The 19,549-nt window shown below is 36.1% G+C and overlaps 1 protein-coding gene across 3 annotated transcripts in view; it reads right to left on the reverse strand.

The window, feature by feature from the left end:
* PXDN (peroxidasin) overlaps window positions 1-19,549 on the reverse strand; it is an 86,504-nt gene that overhangs the window by 27,530 nt on the left and 39,425 nt on the right. For all 3 annotated transcript variants that reach the window (XR_015740139.1, XM_087916611.1, XM_087916602.1), the window contains 10 exons: window positions 17,700-17,771; window positions 14,259-14,330; window positions 12,812-12,981; window positions 11,318-11,435; window positions 10,993-11,162; window positions 9,877-10,149; window positions 9,154-9,270; window positions 6,624-6,782; window positions 3,373-3,485; window positions 301-457 (listed from right to left, as the gene is read on the reverse strand). Coding sequence is in view for 2 of the 3 variants with exons in the window: in XM_087916611.1 (XP_087772737.1) it covers window positions 301-457; window positions 3,373-3,485; window positions 6,624-6,782; window positions 9,154-9,270; window positions 9,877-10,149; window positions 10,993-11,162; window positions 11,318-11,435; window positions 12,812-12,981; window positions 14,259-14,330; window positions 17,700-17,771 (1,421 nt within the window). In the remaining variant the exon portion in view is untranslated. The remainder of the gene's footprint in view (window positions 1-300; window positions 458-3,372; window positions 3,486-6,623; window positions 6,783-9,153; window positions 9,271-9,876; window positions 10,150-10,992; window positions 11,163-11,317; window positions 11,436-12,811; window positions 12,982-14,258; window positions 14,331-17,699; window positions 17,772-19,549) is intronic.

The following is a 19,549-nucleotide window of genomic DNA, read 5'->3' on the forward strand; positions in this document are numbered from 1 at the left end:
TTTTTGTGTCCATTGGTAAGTATAATTTCCCCAAAGTTACACTGAACATTAAATAATTATCCATTAAACAATTATTTTAGTATTAGTCTATCTGTCCTTGATTTAAACTCGCAACCAACAAACATGTTACTCAGTGCCACTTTATGAGTTTTATTAAATAATAATTACTAAAGGAGAAGTGATTATTAAGTGGAGTATTCCTCCAAAATACTTATGCATTACACTGATAACTTTTAATAATTCAATTCAATGCACACAATATTTAATCTGCAGTTGTCTATTCTCATGTATAAATCTTACCATTCACAGTTAGTACCATGCTAACTGAGGAATATCCAATCGTATTCCTTGCTACACATTCATAACGGCCTTGATCTGCCGGGCCAACATCTCGAATAGTAAGAAATCCTTCAGAGCTAATATGGAATTTCCCACTTTCTGTCACCTGAACACCATCCTGTAGCAATCAAAAGCCAAGATATTCCATAACTTAGGCAGTGTTTTAGAAGAACTGATTTTTTTAAAATTTGTGTGTGTGTTTTAAATTTGGTCAAAAGAAAATTTAAATTTCCAACTCTAGAAGGTAAGGAATTCTTGATTCATATACCTAATCTGTATTTTTCAAAGCCTAGCCATGTTCTAAGGCAGTGGTTTTTAAACATGGGGTAATTTGGATATATCCTGGGGTTAATGGAGCAATTTCAAATTGTTATTTAGGATCCAGTTTGGGGCTGCCACTGATGAGAAGCTCGTGAAAAAGAATCTGTTTTCTTTTTTGGAGGTGTAATTATATTATTCAAGACTAGAAAGTTGTAATTGAGTTAAACAGTTTAAGAAAGACTATTGTAAGGTCTCCTAGGAAAACAGTAAACACCACTGATGGGACTATCTCTTCTGCAGAACAGAAAAATGTGATTCCTCACTTCTTCCTGTATCCCAGAATACACCCTCCAAATATGCTCCTTTAGGAGAAAATGTTCTGCAGCAGATACACCATACAAAAGAAAATGGTGGAAATAGGAGAGAAAAGAAAAAAAAAATACTATCACATGAGTAGACTTCTTGGTTTCTACTCAGTGCTTTGCATCCAGATTTGATAATGCTTAGAGGAGACTCGTTTAAGTTAACGGTCAATCTTAGGCCTGACTGAATCCAACTGCCTTTAGGAAATTTATGCTAGGCAGAACTAAGTTTGGACTCAATTTTGAGAGTTTATAAAGAGCCTCAAAAGTTGCTGAAAACTTACACTTGACTTGTTGGTTATTAAGTTATGCAGGTCTGGCCTTTGAAAAGTTGATTTAAGTTGTTGCCATAGACTAGAAATACAAATTTACCTCAACTTTACAGATTTATACTTCAGTTATTTGAGATATATTGTAAGTAGTCTTCGACTTGTGGCCACGAAAGGAACCTGATTAAGTGGTTAAAAAACACATGACTGCTTTGCTCAATGACCATAATCCCAGCACTCTCTGTTTCAATTCTTAAGCAATCTCTTGGGTCATTAAGTGGAGAGAGCAAAAGATCTGTCTGTTGGAAGGATTTCAGTTCCACATGGAGCTGAAATCCCCCTGGCAGGCAGCCCTTTCACTTTCAAATGTCTCTCCAGCCAACCAAAAGATTTCAGTCCCGTCCCGTCCCCCTACATGCAGTTCAGGATTTCAGCTGTTCCTGCAGCCCACTGAGGGATTTCATCTCCCTTCCATGCTTGGAGGGGAAATCCTTTGGTGGGCTTCATGAACAGAGCTGGAAACTTCAAAATTTTAGGTGCATGGAGCTGAAATCCTAAAAATTCCAGTTCTGTTCCTTTGGCCCACCAAAGGATTTCAGCTCCTCTCTGTCCACAGAAATAATATCCTTTAGAGCAGGGGTCCCCAACCACCGGGCCCCGGACCGATACCGGTCTGTGGATCATTTTCTACTGGGCGGCCAGTTTGCTGAGCGCCGCCATCTTGTTTCGACAGAAAGTGCTTCTGGGTGAGCTTTTCCGGTTGGAAAGCAGCATTTGGGTCCTGAAGAAATCCTCACGTCTTAGTTTCATCAAAGGGGGGGCCGCTTCAAACGAAGAGCCGTCCCAATGGCGGAGGAGATCAAAAAAGCACAAAAAAGGTACAAAGGAGGAGTTGAAGGTGGCGGGGAGAAGCGTGGGACGGCTGGCTGGCCGGTCGCTCGGCTCGCCTTGCCTTGTCATGTGTGCTGTTGCCGGTACTGGGCCGTGGATCATTTTGTGATGCCGGTACCGGGCCGTGGCACAAAAAAGATTGGGGGCCACTGCTTTAGAGGACTGAGGAAGAATTCCAGCTCCACTCCATCCCCTCTGCTTGCAAATGGCAATTATATGAACTGTAAGGACCTCGGCAACCAATCATAAATGTGAGCTAATTGCCATGGGGAGAGGGGAATGGCAAGTTTTATAACAGCTGGAAGCACTCTTTCCAAGGCTGTCATAATCCAGGATTATCTATATATAATTTGCATATATGCTTTGTGTAGAAAAACAATGCCTTCAAGCTTTCCACAACAATCACCATAGAATAAAAACCTGTATTTTAGTATTGTATTTATCTGAACAGGTTTTTTTTTTCAGATCTACCTGGGTATACACAGTGTTTCCTAACGCTTTACTGAAATTTAGTGCACTGTATATATCTGTGTATATAGGCAATCCTCAACTTACAACTATTCATTGGTGATTGCTTATAGATACAACAGCTCTGAAAAGTGACATGATAGTTTTTCACACAACAGTTGCAGCATCTCCATGGTCACAAGGTCAAAATCCGGATGCGTGGTAACTGGCTCATATTTATGATGGTTAACAGATAATAGATAATCAGAGTTGGAAGGGACCTTGCAGGTCATCTAGTCCAACCCCCCCCTCCCCCCGCCCAAGCAGGAGACCCCATTTCTGACAGATGGAAGTCCAATCTCTTCTTGAAAGTCTCAAGTGGTCGCAGTGTCCTGGGGTCACTCTTTGTGACTTTCAAGCAAAGTCAATGGGAAAGCAGATTCACTTAAAAACTGTGTTACTAACTTAACTGCAATGATTCACTTAACAACTGTGGCAAGAAAGGTCATAAAATGGGGAAAAACTCACTTAACAATGTTCTGACTTAGCATCAAAAAAATGGGGCTCAATTGTAGTCATAGTTGAGGATTACCTATAATTGGAAGGAATTAGATTTTCAATGTAACACTTCTCTTATCCAAGTAGCCTCTTAATTAAAACTTTACTGCCTTTTGAATAACCTCTACAATAGGTGGTTTCAGACAAAGGAAAGGTAACATGTTATACAGAGAAGAAGCAAACGTATTCTTTTTACAGACTGACCTCTGCAGGAAGTTAGGAAATATGAAAGTGGCATGCAGTACCTTATTCCATGTTATTATTGGCTCTGGCTCTCCTTGAGAACTGCATGGAATTTGTACATTTGTACCCACTTCCACTGTCATGTCACTTGGAACATTAGCAAACACAGGAGTTACTAAAAGAAAGATTCCCAGAAGGAAATATCAAGCTGACGTTTTTTTTTAAATAAACAATTTTTATTCAAATCATAATCACGTAGTTTTCAGTCTAACAACATCATACTATTAATATATAGCGCAGAATATAATTTATGTAAAATTAAGGATTGAATAAAAAATTTTCAGCTCTATTGACAGAATAATAATTATATTTTATTTTATAATTATATAAAACACGAACATGAACTCATTCCAAAGACTTGATTCAGCGGTTTGAGCTTCTTCGGCGACAGACTGAAATCTGCGATTGTGCGCAGTTTCGATCTGTGCTCACCGCTGGAACACCCCAAGCCGGCTGGTTTCAGGGCTAAGCCACCCCGTAGAGGTGGTGAAGAGGGGCAGACTGCCAGCAGGGTTGAGGAGAGCTGCATCTCTCCTCCCCAGCTGGCCATTACTTGTTTTCCCGAATTTGGTTGCAGCAATGGTCAGAAATGGCTACCTCAAAGAAGAACTCTACTGGAAAAGAATGTGCAGGAGGAAGATAAGAAGAGAAAGTTTTTGGCTGACCAGGTCGAACTGGAAAAACAACAATACAAGGTACACTGGAATTTGAATTATAAAGAACAACATTGTCCCCAAAGAAGACTTCGAAGCTGCGAATGAGAGAGGGAAGGGAAAGAATTTGGTTTTTTTTCTTTTCTTACCTATATTGACAACTAAGAGATTTAAGCAAGAAATCGGCAAAAATCCACTTTGACATTAAAGGTACTTAAGCTGAAAATAAAATGTCAAAGCGATAATAAAGATTTCTGGATTCTCAAAAACTTTTAAAAGAAGGAAAAAAATCAAAAGGGTGGGTTCTGGAAAAAGGGAGGAGATCACCTGGAAGTGAAAGGAATTAACAGTGAAACTTTAACAAGATTCCTAAAAGATACATTTTAACTGAAACTTTGTAACAAGATAAGAGAACCCCAGGAAAAGAAAGTGGAAAAAAGAAGCAAGAAGAAACAGCTTTGGATTATTTGGATTACTTGGTGATTCTTGGATTTTTGGCTATTGGATCTAAAGCACTAAAATTAATTGGGTGGTTGTTTAAAAGTTTTTAAAATGGTATCACTCTTGGAAGAATTGAGAATGGAACTTAAAAAACAGAAAGAAGATGCACAAGAAGGAAGAGATTCTTTTGGCTTCATATTTCAATTTTTAGAAATGGAGATCCTGAACTATGAGAAACAACAAGAAATGCCTGTAGAACAAGAAGGGCAGGACAAAGAAGAAGCCATCTTCAATGACTAAGTATTTCTATGTGGGGAAAAGAAAGGAAAGTGGGGAAAGAGAGTGAAAAATTTAAGATCTGAAAAAACAACCCCAAAAAAGAATAGTTTGAAAAGTAATTATAACATTAGGAAGAAACAGAAGAGAGGGTTACAGAAGAGAGAATCAGAATTAGAGAGAGAAGGGGTCAAAAGGGGAAGGGAGAAGAAGAGGGAAAGGAAAAGAAATTATAAAGGACAGAATCAGGACATAGAGAAATGGAAAATGTACAAGACACTGAGATAATGGGTGAAAACTTAACTGAAAGGGGCATTCTGCAAGGGTACATAAGATAGTATTGTTATATTAGAAATAGAAATGAACTTTGAAAATATGAAACAAGTGTGATTAAAATGATAGATAAAATACTCATTGTAATGTAATGGAATGTTTAATAAATAAATGAAATAAAGAGAATGAAAGAATGAAATTAGGAAAGGAGGGGAACATTTTAATTATTATAAATGTGTTATAAAAATTTAAGTGAAGAGGAATATGAAAGAAACATGAAAAAAATATGGAAATATTGTAAGTGTTCCTAGAAGTATGATATCCTATTGAAAAGGAATATTAAAGATGTTAAAGATTATAACTAACTTTAATGATAAGAGCTGAATTGGAATAGAATAAGTATTTTATTTATTATTGTTATATACATATATTTTCTCTTTAAGAACTTAGTGCATATTTTAAGAATGTACCAGGCAGAATTCGACTGGAAGTTATGTGTTATATTGAATGTTATAATTGTAAAGGCATAAATTGAAGTTTAAACAAGAGTTGAATGGATAAAAATTTAAAGATACAAAGGTGTCATACTCCAATTAGTAACTACAGGGGAAAATTTTGTTTAATGAGAAAAGAAAATATGAAATTGAAACAGGACAGATAAAAGTATAAATATAATGACTAGAAAGGTATTGAAACTTAGAAAAAGATGAGATAATTAAAAGTAAGATTGAGAAAATTAAGGGAAGGGAAAAATTATTGAGAAAATGTTAGAATAGTAATAAGATATGGAATAGAACACAAAGATGAATATGAAATTGAATTTGTGTCTGTATGGAGAAGTGATAACCCGGGGCCATGCTATTCTCAAAAAAAGAAATTTTAGTTGTATTATGTTTTGTGAAAATCCAAATAAATTTTTTTATTAAAAACAAACAAACAAAGACTTGATTCAGGATAGGGACTTCTTCATTTAGTTTCTTAAGCCAATTTTTTCAACTCAATGCCAACATTCCTTTCCTAGTACAAGGATGTTATGCTTTAACAGCTATGAAGTTCCTATTTTTCCACATACAATCTTATCTGTTCCTCAGCTCTCTATCCACCCAATAATAGCTGCATTTTGGATTTCAGCTAAGTTTTATTTAAACATGCAATTAGCAGAGATATCATACTGTATGCAAAAGGAAGCTTGGGAACCTGGCTCAGATCAGAGTACTAATAAGGGGTGAGATATTAACCCTCTAGTTTCCCCTCTACAATCCTCTTTTATCCATTTTAGGGGACCCTTTCCTAGAGCATATTTAGTTTAGTCAATTCATTTCAATAAACAAAATGCTGTTTTCTGTTTGTATGAAAACAAAGTCTTGTTGTATCAACAAGAAGAAAAAGTCATGTGTTAGATCTTTGAAACAACTGAACTACCATACAATCAACACAGTTACAGTATGACAAATATAAGTAAGCTGCAGAAAGAGCAAACCTTTACATTTAAAATAGAATTACATCACTGTCCTAGCAAAAGAGAAGAAACATTTAAAAACAGTTTAAAATTTAAATACTTAAATATGTAAAAAAGAGAATTATATGCAAATTGACTTATGCAAGCTTACCTCTTGGTTGTACATTCAGATGGACAGCAACTCTTTGAGATCCTACAATGTTGACAGCTTGGCATTCATATTGTCCTTGATCATGTAAAGCCACTGTGGAAATCCTCAGAGTTCCAGAAGACAAAACTAAGTGTCTTCTATCTACAGACAACTGACTACCTGAAATAAGAATTTTTAGAATGAAGCCACGAACTGCACATTCAACAGACAGACAAATTCGTGTTTGTATTCTTTTGTTTTCAACAAAGAAAGAGGAAAAAAGAAAACAATTAGGGGGTGATGGAAAAAATATTCACAAGACTTTGTTTAAGTTTTCTACTAGGATATTGGAGGAAAATACCTTCCCTAAAAAGATTCAATTACTTTCTAAGAAAGGTGCCAGCAATGTTATCACTGGAGAAATCAACCTGGCATTATGTCCCTCTATTCCCATGCCCCAATAAATGATGCATCCAACCCATTCAAGGCTGTTCACATACCAAACGTAATTCCATCAATAAAGATCATTGACTAGGCAGAGGAAACTAATTCCCCTAAAACCTGTTAAATTTTAAGCAGGAAGCTATGGATCTGAGGACAATAACTTAGCTTCTTAATGGCCTAAAAGATTCTCCTTACTTTCAGACAACTTATCCCACTAATGCTACAGCAAGGGGAAGTTTTCTTCTTTATTACTTCTAAATATGTTTTTAAAGATCAACCTTCTCAACTCCTGCTCCAAGAGAGAACAAATAGAGAATCCTGCCTCCAAGTGGAGATTTCTGACCTTGTAAATAGCCACAGCTTAATCGTAATCCTCCGAGGACACAAGATTTTCCCCATATTCCATATGAGATAAGTAGAAAGTTTGTGAAGATTGGCCTACAAAGCCCTCTCTTTATCTCAACTGGAAGAGATGCAGACAGAATCTGCTGTTCATCTCAAGGACTTATCTTAAACTTCAGAGAATGGTTGGGAGCTGGCAGAACTTCTAAAAATACTGTGTATTTCAAACATCCAAGAAGGTAATAAGGATAAAGATAATTGGAAAGTCTGTAAAACAGCTGAAAACTGACAGGGCTGACAAGAAAGAGATTAAGAATTTCTTCCCCCATCCTCTCCAAGTCACCAATAGATCTAAAACAATTATAACCACAAATGAATATCTCCCTCCTCTGTTTACTTTCAAATACTTGCTGAAGAAAGTGTTATCAATATTCTCTCTCTCTCTCTCTTTCACACACACACACACACACAAATTCTGATATTCTTTTCATACAATATACTTGCACATATCTAATACAGACAGTAATAAATCAATCAAGGCATCTGAGTTGTGGGGAGGCTGGGTGGGTGTGGATGTGTCCCACATGTGACAAAGTAATTCTAATTAGCCTAGAGCTGAAAGCTTGAATATTGGTTCTCTGCCAATACAAGGGCAATAATAGGTAAAACAACAACAGGATCTTCAGCTAATAATCATGAGATATAACATCTTTTTAGGCATCCCCATCTCAGGTAAGAGATTAGTGTTAACTATATATCTTGGGGCAGTAACAACCGCTTTCAAAATTTTATTTGTACTATTTCCATAATATTACTTGTGATACAAATTCCCACCTGGACTCCTTGTAAGATCAGAGGTGTTTGCGCTAAAAAAAAAATTAAAAATATTTGAAGAGACTGGCAGAAACTTGAAGAAAAATAAGTGTCTAATGACAAATTATCATTATACTGCCTGAGAGGCACAGTGTGTTTGCTTTTATACTTCAAGGTACTTTTAGGTCCTTTGAAACCTGGGTTTTCTGTTCATCTTTTTTACTTCAAGTCATGATTTTGGATTTTTTTAAAAATTGGGCAGGATATTTTTCCTACACAGGATGACAGATTGCATGTTCTTCTGATCTGGACCAGAGGTTAGGATACATTGGCAGTATCCTCTGCATATGAAAGGATGGGTATCTTCCAGTCTACTGACTTGTGAGCATGAAATTCAGGCTTGTTGAAAATTGATGCCATCAAATTAATAACATGGAGATACATTTCCAAGAATCCATGCAAAGTGAGCAGTACATACAGTACTTAAATAAAATCTATTTCACATGCAGCATAATGTAGCATGTAAGTGTTAGTAAACTGAGACAATGAAAACCTGCATGCGCTCGTTTTTCTTCTATTCATTTCAGAAATTGTCATGGTTTACTGAAGACAGGAGCAGTGTGTGATAAAGGGAACACGTGACATAATCTTGGAGAAAACCTGTTCACCTCTAAAAGTAAATGGAGTGGGCAGCAATATTCTCCTGAAAAGATAGGACTCCATAGACGCTTCAAAAGCTTCAAAAGAGATGCAAACCTCTGAACCTCCCTTACTAATCAATCCAGGTGAATATTTTGGTTAGATTCAGTCACACCAAAGTGATAAAAATAAGCAAGGAAAATAAATATTCACAACTTTGCTCTATCAGAGAAATCACTTCAACATTTCCATGCTGTGATAAACTACTCTGTAGTATTTTGAGCTTGAGTATTATTTTAATCTAAATTCTGACCTCCTTTAGTCCACGCAATGACTGGTTGTGGATATCCTTGTGCCTCACAAGGGAAATCGACAGTCTGTCCTTCAATCACACTTCTGTCTTGAGGGGTCACAGTAAACTGAGGTACAGCTGTGTAAAAAGGAGACAAATAATTAAAGCAGTTTAGACTACATACACTACAAAAATATTTTGTTTTGTATTCTTTGAACTATGGAGTGAGAACCATTTCCCTTACCAGTCTTTCGTACCTGGTTAAACACATGCAGATTTGCAATCACCCATGATTATTAGACCACTTAGGACGAAAAATAAATGAAAACAAAAATCCAAAGTAAAAGTATCTTAGCAATGATTTAACTGAGTAAAACTCTTCTTTGGGTTCATAATACCTCGCTGTCTTCCCTTTTTTAAAACTCAGATTATATTATGAAGAAAACAACATAATCACAACCAGCCTGACAGCCCACACAGATAATATACAAAATATATTTGTAAGATAACAATAATGATATGCAAAATACCTACTGTTATCAAGCACTCAAAGAAGCATTAGGACATTATCAAAGCTTTCAATGTGCAATTTTACTTTCCAAATATTAGCCGACTAATATGAGAATACATTGGAAATACAAACTCTATTTGGGAAAATCCTGTTTGTATTCTTTATTTATTTTTTAATGATTTAGAGGTCAGAATAAACTTCAAACCCAAACCACCTCTTAAAGTGCTGCTTACCTTGCACAATAATGAAGGCAGTCGCATGGATGCTATCTAGACTGTTGGTTGCGAAGCAGGTATATTCACCACCCTCTTCCTGCTCCACATTCTGGATATAAAGCCCTCCTGAGGGAGTGATGGTGATCCGTGGATCATTCGGCAGAGGTGTTCTGTCACCTTTTGTCCATGTGATACGCGGTTGGGGGTGCCCAGTTGCACTACATTCCAGGGTGACACTTTCTCCAACCAGAACCTCTGTGTTTTGTGGATGAATCACAAAGCTTGGCCGAGCTGTTTAAAAAGAGAGCACGTCTATATATAATGTTTTCCATTAATAAGGTATTTCTCAAACTTAGGATGGCTAGGGAATTCTGGGAGTTGAAGTCCACTTCTTAAAGTTCCCAAGGTTAGGAAACACTGCATGAGTACAATTATTTTTGCCACATTAAACAGAGCACCAAAAAAAGGAAATGGTTTTAAATAACAACTGAATTTGCTACAACAATATGGAATGCATACTAAGCGTGCTTATCATGAACAAAGAACTCAGCAGTGTGATACAGTTAGACAGAAGAAATAGCATGACCTTTCACTTCTATTACAATTTTCTCTAAAAGTATTCCTTTCTAGCTGACTCAAATCCAGTAAAAGTAATACAACAGTAAAAAGGAAAGGAGACCTTATCTCACAATTAAAGCAAAGGTATTTGTTTGTTCTTGTATCTTAATTTAATTGGTCCTAAGGATTATAGGGGTTTACAGTAAAAGGTTTTTTTGCTACAATATTTTGAACCATCTCACAATTTATCTGTAGGCCCATTATATCAGCACATAAAATGCCGTGATTCTGTAATGTCTAAGGTGCTTAGATAGAAGCTGGGAGTTTGAGTTCCAAATTTCCCTTGGGCATGGAAAACCATTTGGCTGAGTCGAGACAGTCACTTTCTCCCTGCATAATCCAACCCCACAGTTCGTTATGTGAGAAAAAAAATATATGTACATTGCCTCAAATTGCCCAAACCTTTTTTTTAAAGGTGGGAGAAAAATCTAAATAAATGCAGTAGTAGCAAATAGCTCTCTTGAACAGGAAGCACAGATTTAAAAAAAAAAGATTGGCATTACTAAATCTTCCTACCTGGCGAACCAAAATAGCGCAGAGTTACTTCTTGAGTTTTAACTTCTCCGGCTATATTTTTTGCCATGCATTGGTAAATGCCTTGATCTGTCTCTTGAGTATTCTGAATCATTAAAGTCCCATCATCAAGCAAGTTTAATCGAGAATCTGCTTTCATACTGAGTTCATTACTACGGAGAAAGAAATACAGCAGCAGCATTACCACTTTTCAATTATGAATATGTTCAAACCGAAGAAAAAAGGTGGAAACAGTTTTGTCCAGGAGGCACATGCAAATACAGTATCTGAACCATTATTTTACACAATCTATTTAAAACAATCTTACTTGTTGCGAAGCCAAATGATTTCTGGTTTGGGATTTCCTTCAGCTTTGCAAGTGAAGTAGACGGTATTCCCTGAGGTGACGTCCACATCCTGAGGCTCTGATGTAATTCTTGGCCTCTCTGGATTTATCAACAAAGCATATGAAAAGAAAGCTCTATAAAATTGGAATTTAAAAACAGTTTAGTTCTTAATTTTAAAATAGGATATAAATCACTGTTTCTCATTGGTGTGATAATATAAACACTGGAATCTGCCAATTTATACAATTCCATAGAAACGTGTCCAATTACCCAGCTTCAGATATTCTGTAATTGAATGTTATTAGAACTTTTGGCCCTAGATGAGTACTTAGCATTATTGAATAAATCATAATTTGATGTTGAAAACAATGAAGAGGTTATAATATAACTGTATATAACTATATATGATAACACTTCCACCATTTCTTTAGGATCCCTTTTTTGACATGCCTCTTCATCACAAGACATGTTGTAACAAAATGTTTATTTTTGGTATTGAAGAGTGGAAAAAAGAACCACTCAACAATTCTCAATTTTTCATTACATTATCTTTAATGATATTGCTGCTGAGAAGGAGCTTTTGTACAAGACACAATGGAATATTTTCATAATATAAAAACACCATTCAGAAGTTAAAAGAGAAACAGAAAAAAATTATTCTTCTATCACCAAACTCCAAAAGCAACCACTTAGCACAAAAGTGACAACCTACAGTGCTTGGAATTTTCTCTGCCCCATCTGAATTTTTATGACTTTTTAATGTTAAAAGCTGCTATCATACCTGTAAAACACTGTGTCGTAAACAGAGTAAAAGACAACCGGCAAACCTCCTCTAGAAAAATCCCTTCCTTTCCAATATAGCCTTTATCCTGGTAGTTCTCCTTACTGACTGCTGTGACCTCTTAAAGTTACCACAGTGTTTTTTTAAAAAAACAAGCTTTGCAGCCAATCCTTACATTTATAGCTGTTGCTTACTTCAAAACCAGCTTCTGACAAGCAGAGAAGTTGCCAGTAAAATTGTGATCATGTCTCACTTACCAACAGTGGGATTTGTTTAACAACTGAATAGGAAGTGATGTTGTAAGCCTATCATGGTCCACTTAGCAACAGAGCTGCTAATCTCAGTTGTGGTCACTAAGCAAGGACTTACCTTCCCCCAAAGACATTCAGTAGTTTTCTCCCCTCTTACATCAAAAGACTTAATGACTTGTTGATTTATTCACACACATAGACATGTTATATATGTATAATTTGCATTTTACAGTAAAGATAACAGGCTTTAAAATAAGGGTCTCCAACCTTGGCAACTTTAAGACTTAAGGACCTCAGTTCCCAGAATTCCTGGCTGAGGAATTCTGGGAGTTGAAGTTCACAAGTCTTAAAAGTTATCAAGGTTCAAGATCCCTGCTTTAAAATATACAATCTCTCTCATAAAATATGGAGAAAGCATATCCGTAACTTTAAAACAATCTCACCACAGTTAAGTTCTTCTGGTGTTATTGTGGCCACAGACCTTCCCTGGATCCTTCTTGGATATTCACATGTGGCTGCAGCCTGCGCATGACCAGATTCAGCGTATGTTTTTAACAGCTCTGCCAGCCATAATATTTCACAGTCACAGTGAAGTGCGTTGGAATCCAGACGTCTGGATAAAACAAGAGATCATCACTGTTTCTACTTACAAGGCTCAGCACTGCACATGTTTGTTCCATGACTCTTGTTTAGAGAACTATGATGCGGTCACATTATTAACCACATTACAATGCCTCACCGAAGAACAGAAAAACTCAAAAGCCAGGACGTACAAAATATAGTTACTTTATTGTGTTTGTATGCTGCCAAGTCCCCAAAGATTTACGTCAGCTTACAAAACAGATGCATGTGAAAACTAACCAATTCCTTTGGTTGTGGCTTTCTTTTCTGAATTAGGCTTTGGGATATTAGAAAGCAAAACCTGCGCCATTTTGGAATATGTGTGTAGGTGGTGTGCAGTCACTTTCTAAACTTCAGTAAAGGAGAGAAAGAACTTAGGAGGTGTGCCATCTCTGTTGCAGCAAATGCCCTCTGGAATAAAGATCCCTCTGGAGACCATCTGGGTCTCATCAGGATGATGTTCCAGAAAGCTTTGAAGAGCTGGATCTTCTCCAAGGATTTGAATTAGGATGGACGGACCTCATGATGGATGTACTAGGCATATGGGTTTGGTGCCAAGTAGCCAGATCTTCCTTTTGTTTACTTGTCTTTTTGATATCTGTTTATTGTGGGCTGCCCAAAGTCTGTCTGGAATCAGGCAGCACCTAAATTGTATTGAATCATACTGAATAAAATAAAATAAAATAAATAAAATAACTTCATCCTTACCATTTACATGTTATGATCAGAGTTATGAAAATCCTACTGAGGCTGAAACATTCCACCCTACTCAAACCTGACAATTTTTACCACTGTTTCATGATCAGAACAGTTTTCTTGTAATATCAAAACAAAGTGACTTTGTAATAAAATTGAAATGCTCCTTCCATTTTTGGAACATTTCCAGCAAGTTAAAAATAAAGTTTCAAGGTTGGAAATGTCTTCTTTGTTGGAATAATTTTGAACATATCATCCTAAACAAAAAAGGAGAATATACATTTATGTTATAAACAATGTTGAAACATGTTTATAGCTATGATGCTTCTGTTAAATCCAACTAGTTCAAATACGTGCAATCGTGAACTTTAGAAGCTGCTTGTTCAGAGGCAACAGAATAAACACGACTGATTCCAATATTTTCAGGAATTTTGAATCTCAGATGATAAGGAAAGCAAAATGTGATATTTCATAAAACAACTTGTCAACTCTGAAGCGAAGTTTTCACTCAAAACGCTGACACAAATGTTTAAAATACCAAGTGCAAAGTTTAAAGTTTTTTTTTTTACTCACAGTCGTTTCATGGATTCCAAATTACTAAATGTCCCAGGAATTAAATGAGAGATTCTGTTGTTGTGTAAAAATCTGTTGAAAAAATTGCATTTATTATGAAATATTCAATCTTTTCCTATAATACTAAGAAAACCAAGGTCTCTTAGGTTCACATTCATATAAACAAGGAATCTACCTTCCTGCTTAAACTGTTATGTTAATAATAATAATAATTCCTAATATAATAATATTATATATATCAGCAGAATGCTATCAATGCAAAATAAAAGTGCTGCTTAGTCCAAACTTATGAATGTTTAGTACTATATTAAATTTTATTAAATTCAGTGGGCTTCACCACAAATGTGTAGAGAGATTTAATTGAGAAAATAACTCTGTCAACTTTGGAAGCCATATTCCATGCTCCCACATAGCCTGAGAAAGTGGGAGGACGGTGATTTCAATTGAGTAATTCTAAGTAGACAAAATAAAATTCTTTTCTTAGTTCGAAGTTATTAAGTGTGGTGCAGCAGGGAAAAAGGATCTTATACTGGGACGGATGTGATTGGTCCATGTGATGTGATGATGGATGGATTGTAGTTTGGGACATTGTGGTAAGTACGGGAAACATTAGTTTCAAGATTCCACAGACGTGCCAGGTGCTATTCCAATAAAGGTACTTTTGAAATTATTCTTGTCTAGGAGTTACTGATTGGGATGGAGGTTTGCTGGAACACTGACAATCTATTTCATGTACAAAGCTACATTACTGCTTTCATTCATGCAGAACAGTTAGAACTGTAGCATGTTCTGGTTAATTATAAATGAGTGTACAGGTAACCCTCGACTTAAAACAGTCCATTTAGTGACTGTTCAAAGTTACAATGGCACTGCAAAATGTGACTTATGACCAGTTTTCACACTTATAACTGTTGCAGCATCCCTATGGACACGTGATTAAAATTCAGATGCTTGGCAAGTGGCCCATATTTATGACGGTTGCGGTGTCCCAGGATCATGTGATCAACTTTTGGGACCGTCTGACAAGTAAAATCAATGGGGAATCCAGATTCAGTTAACAACCATGTTACTAATGTAAACAAATGCAATGATTCACTTAACAACTGTGGCAAGAAAAGTCATAAAATGGCGCAAACTCACTTAACAAAAGTTTCACTTATCAACATAAATTTTGGGCTCAATTGTGGTCGTAATTTGAAGACTACCTGTATTTATTTATACAGTCAGATCATTAAGGCAAGATTCCTCCAAGAGCAACTATAGCTACTGAGTGGAAGGAAGAATTTTAAGATTATATGTGAAAGAACCATAAACCAACAACTAACCTTGGTTTACAAACTTGGTTTACATAACTTACAGAATTCTGATTTTGAATTAAGACTAAGTTTTATGAACAATTTAATTGTTCATTCCAACATGTTGATTGGAAGAGGCAGTCAAGAAAAAAATGAATTGTGTGCACTAGTGCATATCTCATAAACAGTGAGCCAGAAATCTCCATCAGGATATTGATTGTTTATATGCAAATAAATGCTATGATTAATATATCTTAGCTTGTATTACTTTAAACTGGATACTAGTTTGAGAGTCTACTATTGAGAGTAAAGTATGAGGCATAATCATGGATTCTTTTAATTTGTAGAACCAGAGGAACTGAATAGGGCACTTGGTAGTCTGAATAAATTAACACATAAATAAATACAAACAATATAGCTACCCAGATGGTATCATCAGAAAGAAGTAACCAGCAATGGATGTTTTGTACTGTGTTTAAGTGAAACTTTGCAGTTCATATCACTATCCTTCACTTGAGAAGTGTAGATCTAGATCCAAACAGAACATGGGTTTCTGGAAGACTTGGAGGACTAAAAATGGCAAAAAGCAGACGACCACAGCAGAATGAAGAGATGGCAAGTAGACCATCTCTTTAATAATTCCTCTTGAAACAAAGAGAGGAAATGAAATCAGCCACAACCTGCTCCACAGAGTTGCTCCTCTGAACAAGACCACAAGACAGTATTCCCTGGCAGGTTTAGAACCCTGGGAGACAATGGAATAGCTATCATGGTAAAAATATAGTCAGCCTCTTTGAAAGGATACTAAATTCACATACTTCCTTTTTTAATCAGTTTTGGAAACTGTTTGCCAACAGCTTTTCAGCTATTAAGTAGAAACCTTTAGATTGACACATTTACAATACTGGATGAGTTTTTTTCGATCCTTACTTTAGTTTTAAATACAAGTTTAAGGTCTTTAAATCTCTCTCTCTCTCCTTCTCCCCCCGCCTCTTTATATATATATATTTGTTTTCTTGTTTTCGGTACTTACATGTATGGCATTCAGCTTTGTTCAGGTATTTTCCCACGTCATTGTAGTTGTGCTTTTAAAGTAAAGCACAACTACAATGACGTGGGAAAATACGAACAAAGCTGAATGCCATATTTATATATATTTTCTGAGGTTCTCGCGGGTATTAGTATGTGGATCTTTGGTTATTCAGGTTTTCTCCCACGTAAGATTGGAAGTATCTAGGCAACGTTTCGATGAAGACTCATTCATCATCTTCAGGCTTGTGTCTTCGGCTCTGTGCTCACTCTGAGAAGCACAGAGCCAAGACACAAGCCTGAAGATGATGAATGAGACTTCATCGAACGCTGCTCAGATACTTCCGATCTTACGTGGGAGAAAACCCAAATAACCAAAGATCTATCTATATCTATATCTATATATATGCAGGTCTTGGCGTGTTCGGGTCTTTTCCCATGTAAGATTGAGAGTATCTTGGCAATGTTTCAACAAGGTCCCACTCGCCATCTTCAGGTTGGTGCTTTCGGCTTCGTGCTTGTGCGAGCAAAGCATGATTGGAGCTGCTAAATATACTGGTGGGGAGGTTGGCTGTGCTGTCATTTCTTGATTGGTCGATGGATTTGATGTTTGCAGATTGAACACCGAACCCAAAATAACGCATGACACCACCACCATTCTCCCTCACCAGACTCAAACCCAAACCCATCCCATAGATGAAAGACTACCACCATCCAGAAACCAGACCACAGCTGCAGCACCCACTTCTATAACATTATATGAGGAAAGGGGGAAGTCATGTTTATATATTTCCTTTTCTGTTAGCTTATTCTTATTTGTCTTTCTTTTCTATTTCTCTAATTTCTTTCTTTCCCACATCTTCTACATTTTCTTTTTATTCATCTATGTTTTCAGTTTCTATTAGTTTTTATTTTTCTAATTGTAATTTTTAATAAAATTACTATTAAAATAGATCTGCATAAATCCTAAAAGCTTAGATCTAAGCCAAGTTTGAGCAGAAAATTTAATAATGTTTCCAAGTAATAGAATGGAATTTCCAATGGAAATACCGTTACTTGATAGGTTTTTAAAAAGCTATCGTATGGATGAAAGAAAATGAAAACGAAAAACACTTACAATCTTTCAAGTTTGGGGAGATGGGTGAATGATTCTGGCTCCAATGTTTCAATTTGGTTAAAGTGCAGATATCTGTTTAAAAGTTAGAGAGAGAAAAAATAAGAGGATATAGAAAAAGAAATAACATGATGATGATGATGATGATGATGATGATGATGATGATGATGATGATAATGCAAAGTAAAACCTATTTTTAAAAATATTCAAATAAAGCTAGATCCTAGCCTCAGAGTTTTGCCTGAAAAGCAGTGATATATTACAAAGACTACCTCATATTTATGTCATTCAGCACAAATTTATTATAATTAACAAACATCACCAATATCTTGAGAATTAAGCTTACATATTAAAAATAATGGCAAAAGATAACATATTATCAATACTTTATATTTTATGTATGAATAATTTTAATGGCTGATAAATATATTCTGCCCATTGAGATAAACAAGAAACTTAACTGTATGACTGGGATTTCATATCATATTGTTGTTGTTTGCTTAATTATTACTGAACAATCTCCAATTGTTTGGGTTAACGCAGCCAGGTTTTCAAATTACAACTGTCTTCCCACAAAGTGCTAAGCCAAAACCAACTAAATTGGCGTTGTGAATCAGATGTACATTTCTTCTCTAGTCAGAGAGCTCAGTTTAAATATGCTTAAATATATAAACCCAATTCTTCATTGCATAGAACATAAATTATACATAAGATTTACATATTCAAAACAACAAAAAGTAATCACGTATAGGAAAATAAGAGCCATGGTGGTGCAATGGTTAGAATGCAGTTCTGCAAGTTAACTCTGTCCATGGCCAGGAGTTCAATCCTGACTTGCTCAAAGTTGCCTCAGCCTTCCATCCTTCTGAGATTAGTAAAATGAGGGCTGAGATTGTTGGAGGCAATAGGCTGCCATTGTAAACTGCTCAGAGAGTGCATTAAAGCATTATGGAGTGTATAAAAGTCTAAGTGCTATTGCTAGGCTATTGCAATAAAGCAAAATGTGGAATATAAGCTATGAATTGCAGTTCATCTCTATGGGATGAAGAGCTATGTTCCTATTTTGGTGGCTATGATGACAATTTTAGATATTATACCCAAATAGGGTGGGGAAAATCTGTGGAAAAAGCATGGAAGGGAGGGTCAATCACTTGTCCCACCCCCAAAAGTTTTAAGCTCTGCTTTTCTTGTCCTAATCTCACTAGGTTGAACATGCATGACTGAAAGGCAATTGTGCTCACATTTAGTTTAGGCTGCTACAGAAATCATAGGTTCTTAGCTAGTAGGAACCAAAGACCCCTTAGGATTCTTCTTACATTTAAACAATCACAAATAAAATCCCAACTCTTTCTGTTCACTACGGGGAAGTCCAAAGGTTTAGGAAAAGAAGCTGAAATTCCCATATCACATCTGTAGGACACCTGGACAGGTAAAAGAGGAGTCTACTGAACCTTCAAAAGTTTCTTCCTAGTACTGTCACTTAAGTGATATTGGCTGCAAGTCTGGTATACTGGTTTTCTATTCTCAGAAGAGCAAAAAAGGTAAATCCAAAGTACAAAAATATCATGAAAATTTGCGAACAGTAAGGAAAGATATGCAAAAGAATGAACTAAATATTACGCATAGCAAATATCTATTTCCAAGTCTGTGCGGCTGAAATAACAAGAATTCAGGGATGCTTACAGAAGCAAGGAAGGATGCTTAATTACTTCCATTCAATCTTTACTTCTATATTACTTGTTAATCATTTTTCTTCAGGGTTTGCTACTAATGGAGAATTTGCAAGTTTCCACAGGGGATATAGAAAGATTAGTTTGCAGTTCTCCTCTGCCTGTTGTATCCTGCCTCAACTA

Source organism: Pseudonaja textilis, chromosome 1 (assembly GCF_049901715.1).
Source record: "Pseudonaja textilis isolate UNSWEBS1 chromosome 1, rPseTex1.2, whole genome shotgun sequence".
Classification (NCBI taxonomy): Eukaryota; Metazoa; Chordata; class Lepidosauria; order Squamata; family Elapidae; genus Pseudonaja; species Pseudonaja textilis.